We start from the raw sequence: 15,493 nt of genomic DNA, 5'->3' as shown, positions 1-15,493 counted from the left end.
ATTCCAGGGACTAACAAAATCTGCAAAGCTCTAATTTGTTGTAATCTTGTCAAAGTCTACCTTCATTTCTGTTTATATGTCACTGCTACACAGACAGCATATTTCTGACCACTCCGGGGGCAATGGTGGTCCAGTCGTCTGAGGCTCCGCGATTCGCTGTGCAGAGTTGCGTCCCTTGGGCACGCCAGAAACCTATGATTGTGGGTTCGAATCCCGGTTCGCCCTAATTATGTTTTTAGGTTTGTCAGCTCCATACCCGTGCTCGTGGGTTTCCCCGAAGTGATAAACGTCTGCGACCTGCATCACTTCGGGCTTTCCTCCCACATTAAGCTGACACGCCGTGATATAACTGGAATACTGTTAAAAGCGGCGTTAAACCCAACTCACTCACTCTGACCACTCTCTGGTATCCTTCCTCTTCCCAGTGTGGCATCAAGACTGTTGTTCTTGTGTTTTCCAGCTCTGTATAGTATCTATAAGAATGATACAATTTCAAATGTTAGTGACTTTCCACATCCAGTTGGTGAACAAAATAACACAAGTTCTTCACAATAACTATTTTCTGATTCGGACGGATCTGCTTAATATTAAGTCTAAAAAGTGTAGTCAGAATTGCCTTTAATACCTTGCATAACATTGCAACTATATAAATACTGTGAATGTTCCATGCAGGGATGCTTCCTCCTCATAAAGCCTAAACCCTGTATAGAGTGTTATTGTGAGCTCCCAAAGGTGGCATTCATTAAGTTTACAGTAGGGGTCACCCACATCAGCTGAAAAAATCAGTGGAAAGAACAAAATTAACGGATAAAACGCCAGAATCTGGCTTGTGAACGATGGAGATTTGGACATACCCAAGAGCCGAGGCCATCTAGACATCGCAAATCATTCTAGACTAGCTTTGGACGCCCTTTTTTCTCTTGGGCGCTTGGAGACTGACAAGAGTTGGCTTTGAGTCAGTTATGAGTTTTCACCCTGCTCAAGGTTTACAGTCCGCGGGTCAGGCTGGTCAGAGCCCGAGGCCCACGAACCCAGGCCATAGAGCACTGCTTCCCGTGTTGAAGACAACACCAGACTGGCTGAGGGACCCCGACTCGGGTTTGCTGTGAGACGTTTACTCTCTCAGCCTTTCCGCTGACTATTCCTTCTCCTAGAAGAGCAGCCAGCCAAGGATGACGAGCTCCCTCTGCCCGAAGCGTCTGGTTTTAAGGCACCTTTCACCCTTTCTCCTGTCAGTGAGAACAATTCCACCACGTGAAGGCCAGGAGCTGGACTTGACTCGGGTGAGGGCCATTGGGGATTTTTAAAAGACATTGGGAACTTGGCCCCAATCGCAATCTGGCTTTAACAGGATTGTGTGGAAACAGTTTAATATAAGCAGTTGTAAATTTGACTTCTCAATATTTCAATATGCGCCGTATGCAAGAAAAGGGGACAATGTTGAACTACAAGCGGGTCCTATGTAATTTGCTGTCAGTAATACTTAGGGTTAATTATTTAGAAACAATACCACTACCCTACCCAAAATTCAAATGGTTGCTCCCTTACCGATGAAAGTGACGTCGTATTGGGTAGCAGAAAGATCATTATATAGTTCAACAATGTCTGAAAATGTACTTAATTGTTCCAGTTTCGATTGTTTATTTATAATTATAATTATAGTTCTGTTAACATGGACTGTGATTCTGCGTAAAAATGAAAAGCTTTGGATCCATCTGTAAATATAGCTTTGCATGTATTCAATTTGTATGAGCGTCTTAACTGATTATTTGCTTGTTGAAAAATTAATTAATTTGTTTCAGATTTAAGTTTAGTTAATATTATGTCCTCCGTTGCTTTTACCAACTGCCATGTAGGAGAAGACAAATGTTTTGTTGGAGCGTATTTTAGCAGCAGAAAGGAAAATGTCTTATAGAGATCCTCATAGAAAGGGTTTTAAAAACAGCCATACGCTGGATTGGATTAAGGAGTATGCAATTTAGAGTGAGTGAGTGAGGTAATGCTTTACGTCACATCGGCAATATTTCAGCCATATCGTGACGAGAAATTAGACATGAAATTTAGAAATGTGCAAGAGGATAATTTGATGCAAAGTTGTTTAAGGGGCGGTTCACCAGTGGAACGTTCTGAGGTCCCCAAGGCAGAGACTCAGGCCTTGATAATGAATGCAAACTTGTTGGAGATCTAAAATGCTCCAGCATAGACTGCAAAAAGAACTTAATTACTTATTATAAATGTATGTAGTTACATATGCTTAAAAATGCACCCCCTGTTTTAGTTTCTTAACATGTTACAATTTAGATGTATTTTTTCTATATTTATGTGAAGATATAATTCGATATACCGTACATGTATGTGAGTGCAACAAAACAATATTTGTGATTGTTTGTGGATACGTAATGCTAGTTGGTTGGTGTTGGGTTAGTCAGATAAAAAAAGCGATGGCACATCACGTCAAAGACCGGCCGGGTTCGACTCCCGATAATGTGTGAACCCATTACACAACAACCCTTCGAAGTACCTCCTACCAAAATATAATCTTAAGTGGAGTGGGGGGTGTGATCTTTAAAAAATGTTCCTAATTGTAAGGACCAATAACGAATTTGTACATGTCATGAAACGAAAAATCAAAGTAAAATTTTAGTCCTACAAATCTTCAAAAGCTTTCATCTCCGTGGGGATTTAGAATTGAGAGAAGATTTTTATTGTTAATTTTCACCATTTTTAACAATTTCACAGACATGAAAAAGTTGAAAGCCACTGTTTTTCTACAGGTAATATCCATGTGTTGTTTGGTTTGTAGAAGGATTATTTAGGTCTTCTTATAATTCGTTTTAGAAATCTGAAAAAGGAGTTTAACGCCTTGAACGTTGAAAACCCGAGTTTTATAATTGTGACATCTTCCTAAAGTTTCAGACTCTACACCTTGGGTGGTGGTGGGGGCCTAAAGCGCTACCTTTCCGCTCATTTTGACCATACGTTTGTAATTTTTAATATGACCAAGTGATTAAAATATAAACAACATATACATTCCTTTCCATATTCATAACACATATCTGATAGAATCATTGTCCATTGTACGATTCCGGTTATAACATGAGCATGTGATGATGAATCAGGTTAAATAGTGATGATACCAGGTGTTAGCGATAAGGTGAACGTAGCCTGCCCTACCGGCGGCACTTGTCACAAATACATGCACAGGTTAGTCAATTGTGTACCTGAAAAAATATGGGAACCTATGGTACAAATCAAAAAAGGTAATTGATCGGAAAAAAATGTATTTCACTGATGCGTCAAATTTGGAAATGTCCTTCTCATGTCTTCGGCAACCCATGCTTGCCATAAAAGGCGACTATGCTTGTCGTAAGAGGCGAGTAACGGGATCGGGCTCGCTGATTTAGTTGATACATGTCATGAATCCCAATTGGGTGGATCGATGGTCATGATATCAATTACGAGATTCTTTATAGCGTCATATTGCTGGACTATTCCTGAGTGCGGCGTTAAACAACAAACCAACCAACCAACCAACATTCTCATGTCTGCCATATAAAGGCCTTTAATGTTCTGAACTTGATCAACCCATGAAGAGTCCCTTTTAGAATTGTACCCCGACAGCATGGATCGTTGCTCCCCGATTATTTACAGGCCGCCGTCATATGAATCGAGTTGAAAGTGAATTTACAACTAAAGTGAAATAAAAACTTTATTTTATCTTCTGAAATATTCATGCAATGTAAACAAACGCTTTTGTGGACTTTGTCGCAATTATAAGATAAACAATAATAATGTATATTGTACATGTTCATAATTAATTCTTTTTTCTAGACGCGTAGATGGTGTGTATATTTGTACGATATAATTATCATTGTTGGTGTATACAGGTTATGACCGTGATACAGCTTTTATTGCTATTCTCCTCTTCATATGAAGCTGAAAATTGATGTAAACAACAGAATAATTTCCAAGTCGACTATGCTTGTCGTAAAAGGCGACTAACGGGATCGGGTGGTCAGGCTCGCTAACTTGGTTGATGCATGTCATCGATCCCAATTGCGTGATGGATGCTCATGATATCAAACACTGGATTGTCTGATCAAGACTCGATTATTTACAGACCGCCGTCATATAGCCGGAACATTGCTGAGTGCGGCGTTAATCAACCAACCAAGTCGAATATTATAAGAAGTTGATTGTTTCATTTTGTCCTGTTTTTAAATTTATTTGACCTTGTAACCATTTAGTGATTTGTTTTAACTTTGTGTTAATAGAAGCTGATGTCGCGGCAAGATGTTTTGTTTTCTATCTATGGTTAAACTTTTCTTTTCAACAGCTCGTTTAGAACTACGGAAATTATATCATAACGGTAAATGTAATATTGTGGTGAAACCCTAATCAATTTGCGGCTGTTGAAAAAACGTTATTTCAGGTGATCATTTATAACTGATTGTGTGTCTCATTTGGTTCGCTGATGAGGTCTGTGTAAAAACTTAATTGTAACTGAACCATTGACAGTTACTGGACTGGTTTGCTCAAAGCACATCTGAATATGTTTTGCTGTGAATGCAATTATTATTTCACGTGTCAAGATTTAATTGGTTATTTTTTATAGATTTATACGGTTTTTCAATGCGTTTTGCTTCATTTCAAATTAAATGAAACCACATTTTCCTGAAACAAATTGGCAAAAGAAGCTGAAAATTAATGGATCTTATCCAACAGAAATATTTATCATAAATAGGCCAATGCTCAGGTTCAAATGTGCATTTAAGTGCACACTCGTAATGTATTGTAAGATGTGGAAACATTTACACAGAAATGGCCCTGTTTTGTAACATTGAATGGAGCATCACTGCAATTGTACCAGACATATCTGGGTATGACATTTGTGTCTAATGTGGCAACTATGTAACTGTGTCCGTTGTTTTCTGTTTATTCCATTGCCTAGACGTGTTTTAATATCTAATGGAATTATATCTGATAAATTGGAACCATGTTGACACTTTGTGTATTTACATTTGACAGTAGATCTTTACATGTTTATACCACTTGTAGTCTAATGTTGCACATATTCCTCACCCTCTGTAAAACAATTGAGTTTACTAAGTTGAAATTAAGATTTATCCAACAGTCATGTTGAATATTTTACTTTGACCAATAACAGTATAATGACATTATGTTCATTATATATCCCCTGTGGAGAAGATAAAGAATAAAGTTTGCGCAATGTCCAAGAGGCATACTTACTGAAGCATAGCTATTAGAAAATCTCATAAAATCATGAAATATGTTCTTTGTAAGCTCATGCAAAATTTATGTTGCCAGTTGACAAACAACTTGTTACCACTCATGGTTGTTTCGTTGTTGTATATTTTGAAATTACATCACTTAATGTGTTATTGTTTAAAATAAACTTCTAATCAAATTACTTCCGGTTACGTCACGTGTGTCCTTTTCCAGACACGAGAACGTAAGTTCTTGATATAGGTTCCGACATTTGCCGCTGTCTCCCCAAGGGATGTTTTGTGAAGGGGAATGTGTGTTCAACAGTGACGAGAGTGCTGAATTGTGGAATTAAGCGTCTTTATTCTTAACATTTCATCTTCTACTTATTGATAAAGTCTTCTGTATGTTTTGAAACTCGAATTGATACAGTGGGAATGGTCCACCTACGTGTGTATCTGAACCGTGAAGAACCGGGGTAGAATAGATATTCAGCAACCCATGCTTGCCGTGACCCGTGAAGATCCGGGATAGAATAGGTCTTCAGCAACCCATGCTTGCCGTAAAAGGCGACTATGCTTGTCGTAAAAGGCGACTAATGGGATCGGGTGGTCAGGCTCGCTGACTTGGTTGATGCATGTAATCGATTCCAATTGCGTGGATCGATGCTCATGATATCAATCACTGGATTGTCTGGGTTTCTGAAGACCTATTCTACCCCGGAATCTTCACGGGTCGGGCCACCATACGAAATACCATGGGGACTTGCTACCTGCATGGCACACCAGCATGAATTACACTCTTCATTCAGTCGCTGGCCGTTTGGAAAAGGAAGACATTTGGTTTGGTTTGTTGTTTAACGCCGCACTCAGCAATGTCCCAGCTATATGACTGCGGTCTGTAAATAATCGAGTCTGGACCAGACAATCCAGTGATTGATATCATGAGCATCGATCCACGCAATTGGGAACCAAGTCAGCGAGCCTGACCACCCGATCCCGCTAGTCGCCTCGTACGACAAGTACAGTCGCCTTTTACAGCAATCATGGGTTGCTGAAGACCTGTTCCACCACGGATATCTTCACGGGTCCTTTTTTATTGTGAATGATCTTTAACGGAATACATTCTGGAGCAGGTTGTGCTTTTGACAGATATGACTGAGAATGAAAGGAATGTCCTTAACGGCATCGACGAAATACAACGTCATCTCCTATCAAAAAATGACTTGTGCCGTCTACTGGGCTAAATGGCGTAGAATGTGTTACCAGTCTGCTTGTCACACCTTGACTGCCAACACCTGTTGACATATTGTCTTATCATGGGCCTGAGGTCATTATATGGAATTTAAGCTGTGCAGCAGGACCCTTTTCGTGAACACCTGTCGTCATTACTGATCTTCAGTGATCCAGTTACATGTATATAACTTTCACCAGTATTATGCCTTTTGTCCCATGGAAAACTTGTCGTTAGATAATCAAGACTTATTATTCCCTGGCGATGACATTTTATATTTACTGTACTGACGGTACGCATATATAATGTGTGTGTGTGTGTGTGTGTGTGTGTGTGTGTTTGTGTGAAGAATAATACTAAATATATAAGGTTGGTTGGTTTGTTGTTTAACGGCACACTCAGCAATATTCCAGCCATATGACGGCGGTCTGTAAATAATCGAGTCTGGACCAGACAATCCAGTGATTGATATCATGAGATTCGATGATATGCATCAACCAAGTCAGCGAGCCTGACCACCCGATCTCGTTAGTCGCCTTTTACGACACGCATGGTCACCTTTTATAATTACGGCAACCATGGGTTGCTGGAGACCCATTCTACCCCGGAATCTTCACAATATATAAGGTGCAAAATGCCTTACTTCCATGTTGTGCCTAATGCCTTCTCCAAACCCAAGACTTGCAGCACGTCTATAATGAAGGAATGCCTTTGCATGTGTTTGTGGCGGGTGCCGCCGGTTGGGCAGGATATGGTCACCTTTTCGTGAACAACTGGAATCATGAATTTTGAAATTTTGAAAGTCGATCTCAACTGCTACATGCTCAGTGAAATAGGTATATTATAGGTAGCTTATACCAGTATGTATCATCACAACCCACACACAACTGTATAGCGGCACTTGTATTGTGGCTTAATCCAATTCATGTGGAAAATGGTCCGTGATCATGAAGATCCGGGGTGGAAGAGGGTCTTCAGCAATCCATGTTTGTCGTAAAAGGCGACTAAAGCGATCGGGTGGTCAGGCTCGCTGACTTGGATGATGCATGTCATCGTGTCCCAATTGCGTTGATCGATGCTCATGATGTTAATGACTGGACTGTTTAGGCCAGTGTGGATTATTTACGGACCGCCCTTATATGGCTGGAATATTGCTGAGTGCGGCGTTAAGCAAAAAAAACAAACCAAACGAACATGTGGAAGACATACTTTTTCGATAAAAAAAACTTGAGCTGTTTATATTATTTTCAAAAACAAAAGAATATCTCCATGCCAATACATATTTTTTTATAAGAGACTCCTTCAACATTTGTTGAAGCTAATACATGTTATATTTGGGATTAAACTTTGTGAGTAAAGTACAAATTCTAGTACTGTTCTGGGTTTATCTTCACTACCAGTTGTCAGACTTCAATATTTGTGGAAGCCTCGCTGCCCGAGTGGGTTAGATCACTGACTTTGTGTGCTGGCGATAAGGTGCCTCACTCTCAGTATGTTGGTTTGAATCCCGGATTGGACTCTACTAAAAAAACTAACCTCGGATTGGACTCTACTAAAAAAAGTACTAAAATTGTATTTTACTAAGAAGGTGTAATCCCAAAATTGTTACATGTGACTATTTTTTAAAAAGAGGGACTGCGTACTCCTTTTTTAAGCTGGACTGGCAATCATTGCCATATCACTATTTCACCTCGTTACAGTACTGATTGTATCATATCTGTGCTTGCAAAAGAAAATTGGTTGAACTCCCATCAAATATCATGATTTTATTCATTTCACAAACTTTGACCTTTTTTAGTATTGACTGTCTTTACTTTTGTCTAAATGATATCGATCATTTACTTTGGTCTAAATAATATCGGTCATTTACGTTGGTCTAAATTATATCGATCAATTACTTTGGTCTTTATAATATCGATCATCTACTTTGGTCTAAATAATATCGATCATTTACTTTGGTCTAAATAATATCGGTCATTTACTTTGGTCTAAATTATATCGATCAATTACTTTGGTCTTAATAATATCGATCATCTACTTTGGTCTAAATAATATCGATCATCTACTTTGGACTAAATAATATCGATCATTTACTTTGGACTAAATAATATCGATCAATTTATCAAACTTGGTCTGTGACATGCCTTTAACTCGAATTTGGTTCAGATTCATCAGTATGTCATCCTGTCGGCTACTCTAAAAGTTTGTTTAATCATTATTTGTGCCTGTAACGTTTGATTGCCATATTTGCGAATGTCTGGTCTCCAATAGTGAGAAAGTGAGTTTGGGTTAACGCCGCTTTTAACAGTTTTCCAGTTATGTCACGGCGTGTCAGCTTAATGTGGGAGGAAAGCCCGAAGTGATGCAGGTCTCAGACATTTACCACTTCGGTGAAACCCAAGAGCACAGGTATGGTGCTGACAAACCTAGAAACATAATCGGGGCGAACCGGGATTCGAACCCACAATCATAGGTTTCTGGCGTGCCCAAGGGACGCAACTCTGCACAGCGAATCGCGGCGCCTTAAACGACTAAGTAACATGCAGCTAATATCTGACTGTTGCACAAACCGTGAAACACGCAAATGGACAAACAAAATTCTTATCTAATTGTAAAAGCACAATCTAGGCTTAACAATTGTCGGTTTTATATTTGAAACTAAATATCTTTAAAATCGTGAATTTTTAAAAGATATGGAACTAAATATATCTAAAACAAGGTGCGCATAACATATGCACTTTTCACACTCATTATGTCTTATATTATAAACTCATCTCACCTGAAAGCGTATTTAGCCATGCATCAGGTGCCGGTGGTAGCGTTCATAACAGTCTTGCTGTGGGGGGAGGTGATCCCCGACACCACAGTCACCATCTACAACGAGTGGCTCTCCCAAGGTGGGCGTGTTCATTACGAGGTGGACAGATGGAACAAACACAACGGTCTTACCAGGTCTAATCTCATTTCCAAGTGCAAAGCTATTGGTACCGTAGCAGGACGCTGGCTCAACAGAGATTTAAATGGCGGCCTCTTCGAGAATGTAGGTACAATTTTGTTGTTTTGTCAAGAAAATACTACTTTGTTTGAATTCACTTGATGAAGAGACAAGTAGCCCCGAAACGTTACAAACAATAAGGAGTGAGTGAGTTGGATTTAAAACCGCTTTGAACAGTATTCCAGTTATATCACGGCATGTCAGCTTAATCCGGAAGTGATGCAAATCTCAGAGGTTTATCAATTTGGTGAAACCCATGAATACGACCCGAGAGTGGAACCGGGACTCGAACCGACGATCATAGGTTTCTGGCGTGCGCAAGGGACTCACAGTGAAGTTGTTATGTATAAAAATAAGTTACATGTGTTCTTTTCACAGTAGAAGTTCCGGGGTAGAATAGGTCTTCAGCCACCCATGCTTGCCGTAAAAGGCGACTATGCGGCGTTAAACAACAAACCAACTAATCTTATCACAGTGCATACGGTCTTCGAGAATGTAGGTTCAATTATGTGGTTTTGTCAAGAAAATGCTACACCAAATACGTTGTTTCAATTCGCTTGATGAAGAGGCAAGTAGCCCTCAAACGTCGTTACAATGAATAAAGAGTAAGTGAGTGAGTGAGTTGGGTTTAAAGCCACTTTGAACAGTATTCCAGTTATATCACGGCGTGTCAGCTTGATGTGGCGGAAAGTGATGCAGGTGTCCGACGTTTATGGGGGAAAACCACGAGCACGGGTATAATGCTGACAAACATAATCGGGGAGAACCGATCATAGGTGTGCCAAAGGGACGCACAGTGAATTTGTCATATATAAAAAAACAGTTCCATTGGTCCTTGTCGTTGGTTGGTTTGTTGTTAAACGCCGCACCCAGCAATATTCCAGCTATATGACGGCGGTCTGTAAATAATCGAGTCTGGACCAGACAATCCAGTGATTAATGTCATGATCATCGTGCACGCAATTGGGATCGATGACATGCATCAACCAAGTCAGCGAGCCTGGCCACCCGATCCCGTAAGTCGCATTTTACGACAAGCATAGTCGCCTTTTACGGCAAGCATATGTTGCTGAAGATCTATTCTACCCCGGATCTTCAGGGGTCGAATTTAATGAGACTACCCAACATATTGTCAGTGGATGCCTAGCTTTGGCACAAACACAGTATCTTAAGCGTCATGATGGAGTGGCGCAATGCTTGTGTCTTCGCAATGCTTGTGATTTTGACACAGAGGTCCATTGTACGACCCAGAATATGTCGAGGGCGTCATGGAAAATGATAAGTACAATATTTTTTCGAATATGCCCGTATACAGCCTCAGACCTATCAAGGCCAACAAACCTGATCTTGTCCTTTTTGATAAATCCATGACATCATCTATATTATTGAATTTTCTGTACCTTTTGACACTAATGTGATTGAAAAGATTCAGGAAAACATGGCACTTATGCAGACCTCGTCTCGAAATGTCACGTTTGCATCGCAAGTACCAAGTTGTCCGACTCCCCATTGTTGTTGGTGCCTTAGGTTTGGTACCTCCCAATCTATTGACTGACATTGGGGGGAGTACCCAGGGTTGCTGCCAGGTATACAGCCCTTCTGACAATCTGGGTAATGGCTGCAGTGTTGGGGAGTCTTCACATTCTCCGAAAAGCCTGAGTATGTTCGTCGACATGGCAGCGCTTCCTGGGAGAAGTCCCATTCGCTGTCTGGGCTGCGTGTAGAGGGGGCAAGGGCCCTGAGCTGATGATGAGCCTGACTGTGCAAGGATCACCCAAACCCTCTTTGCTGCATTTTCTTTATTTTAATCTGTACATAATGACAATAATTTAACCTTACTGAACAGTGGCACCAAAACCCATCTCACCATGGTTATCCAGACCCCCACTACCTTCAAGACGATAGTCTAAAGAAGCGCACGTGGGACTTCTATATGCAACAGGTCCATGCTTACGGAAATGACATAAAGAATATGGTGTGGGAAATCAAAGGTATGCCATCGAGAATGACTATACTTCGTTTGTGTACTCCATTTATAATACATACTTAACTTGGTCTTGTTAGAGGACGTTGAAATTGCTGTTGCATGTATCGTTACTTGTACGTTTTGGTTGTTGATGTTTGACTTACACCCAACAAAACCCCAGCTTTTTGACGCGGTCTGTCAAAACAAAATCGTGTCTGCACCAGACAATGCAGTGATAGACCACATCAGCATCGATCTACGCAACTGGGTTACGATGACATGCCTCAACCAAGTCAGCCAGTCTGACAACCCAATCCCGTTTGTCGCCTCTTACGACAAACGTGTGGCTGAAGACAAATTTTAACACGGATCTTCGGAGGCTCATGATAACAATATTCCAGCTATATGACGGCGGTCTGTAAATAATCGAGTCTGGACCAGAAAAACAGTGATTGACATCATATGCATCGATCCACCCAATTGGGATAGATGACATGCTTCAACCAAGTATCAAATCCGGGGTAGAATAGGTCTTCAGCAACCCATACTTGCAGTAAAGGGCGACTAACGGGATTAGGTGGTCAGGCTCCCCGACCTGGATGATGTATGTCATCGAATCCCATTTACGTGGATCGATGCTCGTGATGTGCATACTGCGTGAAATGGGGACACGTTTTCTCAAAAAACTAATGGAGTTACATGAATGAGAATTTGTAAGCTTATCTGAGATAATCTATACTTATGAAGACTGAGTTCGAAATTGTTTGCCAATAATTATTTGTTCCATTCTTTATTTGTTCCAGAGAATGGACTTTTGTGTATAAATTTAAAGTTTAATCAGATTTTCTCATACCATCAAGTCACCCTTGTGCCTGTCTATTCTGAAGGCTTTATATGACACTTTTTTAATAGTTAACAATATGTATTATTACTATATTATATGAACAAACATAATTCTAACATGCCCAATTGCCGGGGAGAAGGCACGGGTGGCAAAGTCTTCTAAGGCGTCGCGGGGGCACGGGTGGCCCAGTCCTCTAAGGCGCCGCGATTCGCTGTGGAGAGTTGCGTCCCTTGGGCACGCCAGAAATCTATGATTGTGGGTTTGAATCCCGGCTAGCCCAAATAATGTTTCTAAGTTGGTCAGCACCATACCCGTGCTCGTGGGTTTCACCGAAGTGGTAAACGTCTGAGACCTGCATCACTTCGGTCTTTCCTCGCACATTAAGCTGACACGCCGTGATATAACTGGAATAATGTTATAAGCGGCGTTAAACCCAACTCACTCACTCACTTTAAGGCGTCGCAATTCGCTGTGCAGAATTGCGTCCTTTGAGCACACCACAAACCTACGATCGTGTGGTGGAATCCCGTCTCGCCCCGATTACGTTTCTAGGTTTGTCAGCATTATACCAATGCTTTTTCCCCTCTAAAATAACACTGCATCTCAGTCACTGACATACTAGTTCATAAACGTAGGCTCGCTGACTAGGTTGATGCATGTCATCGATCCCAATTTCGTGGATCGATGCGCATGATATTAATCACTGGATTGTCTGGTCCAGACTCGATTATTTACAGACCGCCGTCATATAGCTGGAATATTGCTGAGTGCGGCGTTAAACAACAAACCAACCAACCACATAAATGAACTTGGGCGAGCTGATTGAAAATATTTGTCTCAGCTAAATGTTTGGAATAATGTCAACGCAAATTCGACGGGCGACGTGGCCATAACAGCGACCACGGAACACGGAAGATGATTTTCAAAAACGTTCTCTGATTTAAACTATCGATATTTGCACTCTTATTTTAGCACAGAATAGTAGACTTGAAATGGCAAAGGTTAAAACTAATAGGTCTTCAGCAACCCCTGCTTGCCGTAAAAGGCGACTATGCTTGTCGTAAAAGGCGACTAACGGGATCGGGTGGTCAGGCTCGCTGACTTGATTGAAGCATGTCATCGATCCCAATTGCGTTGATCGATGCTCATGATATCAATCATTGGATTGTCTGGTCCAGACTCGATTATTTACAGACCGCCGTCATATAGCTGGAATATTGCTGAGTGCGGCGTAAAACAACAAACCAACCAACCAACCAACCAACCAATTCCTTACATTAAACACTTGTATCCGTCAGGAAGGTAAATACCACACGAGACCAATGAACTGAATAATGCAGTGATACCTGCCAGGTAGATATGACAAGAAGATTATTGATAACAGTATCTATATTTCTGTGTTAGGTCTCAGCTGGCCCAGTTGGATTGACAAGTCCCAGCATGGAGGAAAGTTCCCCAATAACCTAGATGCGGCGGCAGAGTTCGTGTCGTTGATGGTTCAGAGTGCCAAGGATTACAGTGGAGGACATCTCCCAGCTTTCTTTGAAGTCATGAACGAACCCGACGCCTCATATAAGATCCTTGACTCAACGACTGTGTTAAACTTTCATAAAGATGTGGCACAAAAGCTTAAGTCAAGATTTGGAATCAAAGTTGGAGGTCCAACATACACTGGCTATACAATCAGAGCAGATGCAAATAATTTCAGTTTGTGGAAGAGAATGGCACAGTTTATGGACATGTCTCTGGATAACATGGATTTCTTCTCCTTCCATGCTTACAACGATCTCCATGTATCTGGTGGAAGCCATTCCTTTTCTGGTATCAATGAAGCACGACTGGTTGCCATAATTGACATGATAGAAAACTACTCTCACATAAAGAAAGGGAGGAATTTTCCTATCATCGTCAGCGAGTTCGGCAGAGGTGGAGTTCACGGAATCAGCCAGGATGCTCATTCGGGGATTGTTGACTTTGCGACCCTTTACTTGTCAAATGCACACATGTTCACTTATCTCAACCTTAGGGAGTTTATGGAAAGAGTCGTCGTCTTCCTCCTTTCCATGGAGCAATATCCAGGTCACACTAGCCTGAACTGGTCTCTGTTCACTCCAGATGGGCAAGAGACACAAATTGCAAACTTCTTCAAATTCTGGCACAATTTGTACTATGACCAGAAGTTTCTCAAGCTTTCGAGTGATTACACGGGGTGGGAGAGACAAGTGGCACCTCTAGCTCTGGCGAACCCGAATAACAAAGAGATGATGGTCCTCCTTCATAACTATGGCAAACAATGGCAGAATGTTAAGCTGGACTTCCACAATGGTTGGATTAACCCAACAACTGGTGAATCCACGTGTATTCAGTACCAGAACGGCAACCCAGCAATGCATGCCAATGTCCACTTTGACACCAACAAGAACAACGGACGTGTCGGTCTCCCAGGAGAGTCCAGCTGTATCTACAAATTCAAAACCAACTACAATTTTGGAGGCCTAAAGACGAATAATGAGAAATCCTTCTTTGGAAAGACCATGGTGATCCCAATAAGTAACGGGCATGCTCAAACTACAGTTCAGGTACAAGGATCAGGCTTCCATACTGCACGTATGAGGATTGGCGTGAGCAGAGACAAAAGCGCAAACGGGAAACCTCTGAGCGTCACGATTAATGGATATAAACTGCCATCAACCTATATGCTGTATGATACAGATAAGGATAACGCCCCAACCAAATGGGAAATGTGGGAGTACTGGGTGCCTGCGGATAAAGTTCATTCTTCAAACACAATCAGTATGACCTTTGCAGGGAATGGGGGTCATGTTAGCTCTGTTGCACTGATTGTAGGGAACCTTCATTAAAGATTTTTTAAACTATACAACTCTTGGATTATTATGTATCTATGGCTATTAAATATAGTGATACACATGTATGCCTTGCTACGAAAGGGCCAACCCATGCTTGCCATAAAATGCGACTATGCTTGTCGTAAAAGGCGACTAACGGGATTGGATGGTCAGGCTCGCTGACTTGGTTGATGCATGCCATCGACCCCAATTGCGTGGATCGATGCTCATGTTGTCAATCACTGGATTGTCTGGCCCAGACTCGATTATTTACAGACCGACGTCATATAGCTGGAATATTGTTGAGTGCGGCGTTAAACAACAAACAAACAAACAAACAAACAAACAAATAATGTATCCAATCTTCATATAATAAACATTAT

At 41.1% G+C, this 15,493-nt stretch overlaps 1 protein-coding gene across 1 annotated transcript; it reads left to right on the top strand.

The window, feature by feature from the left end:
- Window positions 1-9,230: 9,230 nt before the first annotated feature.
- LOC139452934 (funoran endo-beta-hydrolase-like) lies at window positions 9,231-15,145 on the top strand. Its single transcript, XM_071234553.1, has 3 exons — window positions 9,231-9,499; window positions 11,301-11,445; window positions 13,669-15,145. Exons 1-3 carry the CDS (start codon window positions 9,257-9,259, stop codon window positions 15,123-15,125), a joined length of 1,845 nt encoding a protein of 614 aa, XP_071090654.1. The 5' UTR covers window positions 9,231-9,256; the 3' UTR covers window positions 15,126-15,145.
- The last annotated feature ends 348 nt before the right edge of the window (window positions 15,146-15,493 follow it).

The sequence above is a fragment of the Haliotis cracherodii genome, unplaced genomic scaffold, assembly GCF_022045235.1.
Source record: "Haliotis cracherodii isolate W230 unplaced genomic scaffold, xgHalCrac1.p SCAF_9, whole genome shotgun sequence".
Taxonomy (NCBI): domain Eukaryota; kingdom Metazoa; phylum Mollusca; class Gastropoda; order Lepetellida; family Haliotidae; genus Haliotis; species Haliotis cracherodii.
The sequence above is the reverse complement of the archived record's forward strand: the minus strand, read 5'-3'. Positions and strand labels throughout refer to the sequence as shown.

Excerpts from the sequence above, each read along its gene's own strand:
- LOC139452934 (XM_071234553.1), top strand. The coding sequence starts at position 9,257 with ATGCATCAGGTGCCGGTGGTAGCGTTCATAACAGTCTTGCTGTGGGGG. Across the intron at positions 9,500-11,300 it reads ATGGCGGCCTCTTCGAGAAT|TGGCACCAAAACCCATCTCA; the intron begins GTAGGTACAATT and ends CTTACTGAACAG. Across the intron at positions 11,446-13,668 it reads TATGGTGTGGGAAATCAAAG|GTCTCAGCTGGCCCAGTTGG; the intron begins GTATGCCATCGA and ends TTTCTGTGTTAG.